This window comes from Echinops telfairi, unplaced genomic scaffold (assembly GCF_000313985.2).
Source record: "Echinops telfairi isolate 266 unplaced genomic scaffold, ASM31398v2 ScPeMD7_12;HRSCAF=54, whole genome shotgun sequence".
Taxonomy (NCBI): Eukaryota; Metazoa; Chordata; class Mammalia; order Afrosoricida; family Tenrecidae; genus Echinops; species Echinops telfairi.
This window is the reverse complement of record NW_022103909.1, coordinates 1,639,379-1,645,915: the sequence shown is the minus strand read 5'-3', so window position 1 is coordinate 1,645,915 and position 6,537 is coordinate 1,639,379. Positions and strand designations below refer to the sequence as shown.

The 6,537-nt window shown below is 46.0% G+C and overlaps 1 protein-coding gene across 4 annotated transcripts in view; it reads left to right on the top strand.

Moving 5' to 3' along the window:
- SCN8A (sodium voltage-gated channel alpha subunit 8) overlaps positions 1 to 6,537 on the top strand; it is a 172,543-nt gene that overhangs the window by 116,799 nt on the left and 49,207 nt on the right. For all 4 annotated transcript variants that reach the window (XM_030884781.2, XM_030884780.2, XM_004711370.2 and 1 more), the window contains exon 15: positions 385 to 741. In XM_030884781.2, coding sequence (XP_030740641.1) covers positions 385 to 741 — 357 coding nt within the window. The remainder of the gene's footprint in view (positions 1 to 384; positions 742 to 6,537) is intronic.

The following is a 6,537-nucleotide window of genomic DNA, read 5'->3' as shown; positions in this document are numbered from 1 at the left end:
CCCCCCGCTATCCATATCATGCTGGCCTTTTCCCCACAAACCACGTTTTTTTTATTTTTTACATAGCCTGTCAGAGTCCAGGGAAACATCATAGTAAAGAGATATGTTTGTATGTGGGTTTTTTCAAAGAATCTACCTCGAGAATAATACAGAAGATTAGGGTCAGTGTTCTTATTTTTCACATACTATGAAATCAATCCCCTGTTCCCTATCTAGGCCAGTTTCTCCCCCATTTAGATGAAGATATTATTAGAAAGTCCTGGGACTCACTCAAGGCTGCTTAATAAATGTAAACTGCACTCACTAATTGTATGTGTTCTCTGAGCCATTTGCAGAGAGAATGGATTGTCATTTGGTTTTCGTGTGGGCTCTTCTCCTCCTTAGCTCCGGGTCTTCAAATTGGCCAAGTCCTGGCCCACCCTGAACATGCTGATCAAGATCATTGGGAATTCCGTGGGTGCTCTGGGCAACCTGACCCTGGTGTTGGCCATCATCGTCTTCATCTTTGCCGTGGTGGGGATGCAGCTCTTTGGAAAGAACTACAAAGAATGTGTCTGCAAGATCAACCAGGAGTGCGAGCTCCCTCGCTGGCACATGCATGACTTTTTTCATTCCTTCCTCATTGTCTTTCGAGTGCTGTGTGGAGAGTGGATCGAGACCATGTGGGACTGCATGGAGGTGGCAGGCCAGGCCATGTGCCTCATTGTCTTTATGATGGTCATGGTGATTGGCAACCTGGTGGTTAGTATTCATTTCTCAATGTAGGGGGGCTTTTTGCCCTAGACATCCGAGCAGAACCCTAATCCGCTCAGTCCTCCTTCTACCTTCCATGGCTATGCTGGTTTGCGAACCCTATGACAGGAATGAAGGAGAAGAGACGGATGTTTATCCAATGTCTGCTGTGTTATAACCCCCACAACTGGCCATTCCTTTAGCATGGTTGAAGAAGTAAAACACAGCAAAGGTAGTGACTTTCCAAAGGTCATGTGTCAGGTAAATATCAGAGCTTATTTTTGAACCTAAATCTGCCTGACTACAAAGCCATGCTCTTTCTACTATAAAAGGTTCCCTTCATCTAAACAGGGTTTTTCACCGTTGGCCTATTAACATTGGGGGCCAGATAATGCTTTGTTGGGGGGGTCTGCCCTGAGTCTTGCAGTGCATTTAGTGGCATCCTTAGCCTCTACTTGCTGATAACAGGAGCACCCACCCCGCTTCTGACAATCAAAAATGTCTGCAAACATTGCCAAATGTCTCAGGGGTGGGGTGGGGCGGGGCATGTAATTGCTCTCCACCACCACTAACTGAAAGTAGTAGTTTGTTTCCATGGCAAATCTCTCGCTTAACTCTGGTTTGTCAGCCTGCTGTTGTCTCCCTCCGTGTATAGCACAACACCCGACAGAGGTTTGAACACCTCGTTTCTCAAAGTGTGGCCTGAGGACCAGCAGCACTGAGATCAGCTGGGCGTATGTTGGAAGGGCAGACTTCTCCGGTCCACCGCCGCATTTCTTCTGACTCCGAATCTGCATTTGTAACAGAAATCCCCAGGAGATGCATATGTACACGAAATTTTGAGAAGTACTGCTCTCCCAAGTCACACCTCTAACTCCTGCTTGTTTGTGGGTGTGACGCAAGGAGGGCTGGAAGAAGGCAATCGCAGATGATTCCCCTCAAGCTGGCTCCCTTTTCTGCCACGGAGAAGCCAGCCAGTAGCCGGATCTGACCCGGCAGCCTCGGAACCAGCCATGAGCACCCTCTTCATCCACTTCACCAGGGATGGTTCCTTTAATCCTTCCTCTTCTCCATCCCCTACCACCTCTCCCTCGGTTCCAATCCCTTCAGGCCTCTCACTCGTTCAGTGGAAGCATCTCTGGCATCTTGGCACACAGTGTGGTCAACCCTGACCTTACCACCCTTTCTCCAGCCTCGAGTCTCATGGCCTCAGGGCATCGTCCCCCAGAGACCTGAAGGACTGACAAAAGCAGCTTTGCATTTCTGCCCACCTCTTTCCTAGGAGCCTGTGGCTGTGGAATCTTTTCATCGCTTCTCCTTCCGCTTCTGGCAAATACCTGATGTGTCTTAAATACAACTACCCTGTTTCCCCGAAAATAAGACAGTGTCTTATATTAATTTTTGCTCCCAAAGGTGCGCTAGGTCGTATTTTCAGGGGATGTCTTATTTTTCCATGAAGAAGAATACGGTACACATATATTGTTTATTGTTTTTTTAAGAGACCTCGCACTTCCTGTCTGCTCCGGCTGCGCTGCGGCCAACAGTGAGCTGCGCTGAGGCGCCCGCCACTACGGTCCAGAGTCCAGAGTTATGGTAGCGTCGCGGGGCCTTATTTTCAGGGGGATACTTTATGTTTCAGCGAGAGGCAAAGCTGTACGTAGGTCTTATTTTCGGGGGATGTCTTACTTTCGGGGAAACGGTGTTTTCAAGTGGCTTTCTACATAGCATTCATCAGATTTGCCCCTTCCTTTCCATTTCTGTAGCACAGCCAGTGTTTCTGAAAGTGTGGTGTAGAAACCACCCGCACTGCAATTTCCAGAGTCTCACTCGTTTAAAAAAGCCAAATCCCACACCCTGCACCAGTGCCACCGAGGCAGAACCTCTGCAGGTGAGGACAAGGAAATAGGCGTTTTCCACATGATACCCTTCAGGTGATTCTGAAGCACGTTTGGATCACCAGAGCCCAATCCAGACCTGTATCGACTCCGGTATGTGGCTCCTAACATCTCCTGCCCCTGTTACATGTAGCTGGACATAATGACTTTACTCAGGACTCCTTTGTTCAGGAGCCGTTGTTGTTGTTGTTGTTGGGTGCCACAGTGTCGCCTGCGACCCTGTGCACAGCAGAGGGCAGCCCTGCCCGCTCCTGTGCCACCTCACAGCTGTTGCTGTGCCTGCGCCCTTGCATGCAGCCACGGTGTCAGCCCCTCTCCCCAAGGGACTTCCTCTTGTTCACCACGCCTCCACTTTAACCAGACATCGTGTCCTTCTCCAGCGACTGTCTCCCCTGACGGTATGTCGAAATGGTGAGGCTTTTGGGTCTCTTGACATTGAGCTGCCTGCAGACTGAAGGCTGCAGTCCTGGGTCTTTATCAGCAAGTGCTTCCCGTCCTCCTGTCAGCAAGCACGGCTGCTGTTAACAAGCCTTCCTCCATGCTCGTTGTCGTCACATAATCCAGCTTCTCTGATGATCTCCTCAGCATGCAGGTTGAACAAGCATGGCAGAGTATCATTCCTGATTTTAAACCATGCCGTATTCCCTTGTTCTGTCCGCGCAACTGCCTCGTAATCCACGTGCCCGTTCTGAATGAGCCCAGGGAAGTAGAACGTCTTGGCACGATCAGTGAAATACATGTAAGCGCCTTGCTGGTATTCTCTGACTTCCACAATGACATCCCTTGTGTCCCGTCCTCTTCTGAATCTGAACTGAACGTAGGGCAATTCCCCATCAATGTGCTGCTGCAAATGCTATTTGATGATTTTGAGCAAAATTGTACTTGCGTGTGATATAAAGGATATCGTTCTATAGTTCAAGCATTCTGTTGGGCCACCTTTCTTTGGAATGGGCACAACTAGTGATCTCTTCTAGTCAGTTGACCAGGAAGCTGTCTTCCAAATTTCCTGGCATAGACAAGTGAGTGCTTCCAGCTCTTTGAAACATTTCAGTGGCTAGTCCATCAATTCCTGGACCCTTGTTTTTGGCTGACACATACAGTGGAGTTTGAACTTCTTCCTTCAGCACCCTTGGTTCTTGCTTATATGCTGCCTCCTGAAATGGTAGACGGTCAACTAGTTCATTTTGGTACAGGGATTATATTCTTTTCCGTCTTCTCTTGACGCTTCCTGCGTCATTCGATATTGTGCCTACGGAATCTTTCATAATTGCAGTTCAAGGCTTCCGTTTTTCCTTGAGTTCTTTCCGTTGCAGACATGCTGAGCATGTTCTTCCCTTTGGGTTTTTAATTCCAGATCCTGCCACATGTCATTATAACACTTGGCCTTGTCTTCTCAAGCTGCCCTTTAAATTTACTTTCTGCTCCTTCACCTCATCCTGTCTTCCATTTGCTGCAGCTCCTCTACGATTAATAGCAAGTTTCAGAGTCTCTTCCGACATCCACTTTGGTCTTTGCTTTCTTAAGTGTCTTTCCGGTGACCTTTTGCTTTCTTCATGAATGACAGACTTGCTGTCCTCCCACAGCTCATCAGTCTCTGTCATCAGTGTAATGTGTCATATCTGCCCTTGACGTGTTCTCAAAATTCAGGTGGGATAGACTCAAGATAGTATTTTGGCTCCTGTGGACTTATTTTAATTTTCTTCCACTTTATCCTGAACTTACACATCAGCAGTTGATTGCCTGTCCCACAGTCAGCCCTTGTTCTGGGTTTAGCTGCTAATATTGAGCTTTTCCATCCTGTCCTTCCACAGATGAAGTCGATTTGATTTCTCTGTATTCCATCTAGGGCAGTCCATGTGTATAGTCAGCCATGTTTTGTGTTGTTGAAAAAAGGTATTTGCTGTGAACAAGTCGTTAGTTTCGCACAATTCTATCATGCGATCTCCAGCTTCATTTTGATCCACCAAGTCCATATTTTCCAACTACTATTTCTTCCTCTTTGTTTCCAGCTTTTGCATTGCAATCACTAATAACTATTAATGTGTCTTGATTGCATTTTTGATCAATTTCCGACCGACCAAGTCATTGGTAGAATGCTTCAATTTCTTAATCACTAGCTTTTGTGTAGATCTGTGTAGTTTGTTTTGCCTTGAAGGCGATCGATGTAATCTGATCACAGATAATATTACACTTCAAATATATATATATATATAGTAGTTCATGATGGATTTAGCAAGATCCTGACTGTCATTGAATGCTGCACCCTTCCTCTTGCTTGTATAATTCCCAGCACAGTAAAACATATGATGTTCTAATTTAAAATGGCCAATACCAGTCTGTGTCAGCTCACTCATTCCTAGATATTAATCTTCATGCATTCCATGTCATGTTTTACGACTTCCAGTTTTCCTAAATTCAGATTTCGCACATTCCAAATTCAAGTCATTCGATTTTTGCAGCTGTTTCTCTTTACCTCGAGTCGTGCCCCGTCGACAAGTGAAAATCCCGAAGACTCCACGCCCCCAGGCTTTGTCCATGTCACCGTGGTCGACCCCTCCAAGGAATCAGCTGTCTGTCATTCATGTCGTGGGTGCCCTGGGACCGAGGGTCCCATCCCACTCACAGTGTCTCTGACAATGTTCTGCCTCCTTCGTGTAGGCTCTCGGTATTTGAAAATGCTTTGAAGCTGTGCATAAGATTTCTTCCGAAGCGGGGATCCAAGTCCTTTGTTGTCCGTTCCTAGTCTGGAAGCGCCACTGAAAGGTGTTCCCTTGGGTGACCCTGCCAGCACTTGAAATACCGGTGACGTATCTTCCAGCATCCGAGCAGCACCTACACCACCACAGCATGACAAACCTGACAGACCATTGGTAGAACCAGTCGTGGATCCAGTGAACCGAAATTCAGATCACTCAGCCTAGGCTCCTCCGATTCATCCCCATTTTACTAGTCATGTTCCCTTTTCCTTCTACAGATACCCAGACAACCAAAATACAGACATACACTTTATTCTGCCGATCTCTTCCGTTCTGTACGTATGCACATGTCTACTTAAACTGTATGGTTCTCTCAGCTTCAAATGTATAACAAAGACCAAGTGTAAATCAAGAAATGAGTATCTCTCCCACTTCTCAAAAAAAAGTCTTGAGAAATATTAATCTTGGTGTCCAACGTAGCACAATAGTAAGTTAAAACAAATACGTAGGTGTTTATGAAGACACTGGGCTATAGAACAGCAGCACACAAAAGTCACTGTCCTTCGCTCACTAGAACTGTTTTATTTCTATAAGTGTGTAAAGTTTAAATTTTACTCAATTGTGCCACGAATAAAAAAGGGACTTCAGATAGCTTGTGAAAATTCCCCATTATCTTTTTCCATGAACTTTGTGAAGCCTCATATACAAATTACACCACTGGCCTGTCCCTTTGTCATACTTTGGTGGCTTGGATATTGCTGCAATGCTAGAAGCTGTGTCCCCAGTCTTTCAAATACCAGCAGGGTTGTCCATGACTAACAGATTTCAGCAGAGCTTCCACACTAGGAACAGACTACAATGAAGGACTGGGCTGTCCTGGGGGATTAGCAACTGAAAGATGCTCAGAATAACAGCAGGACACGGTCAGATGTAGTGCCAGGAAATGAGCCCCTCAGGTTGGAAGACACTCAAAATACAACTGAGGACGCTACCTTTCCCTTAGGTTGACTAGAATGACGTGGATGGAGGACAGCTCTCTGGACCTTCATTTTCTGATGGAGCATGTCTCAAAAGGAGAAGAGACAGCTGCAAACATCCATTAATAATCAGAATGTAGTACATATGAAATAAGAATCTAGGAAAATTAGAAGTCATCAAAAATCAAGTGGAACATATAAAGATCTATATTATAGGCATTATTGAGTTGAAATGTA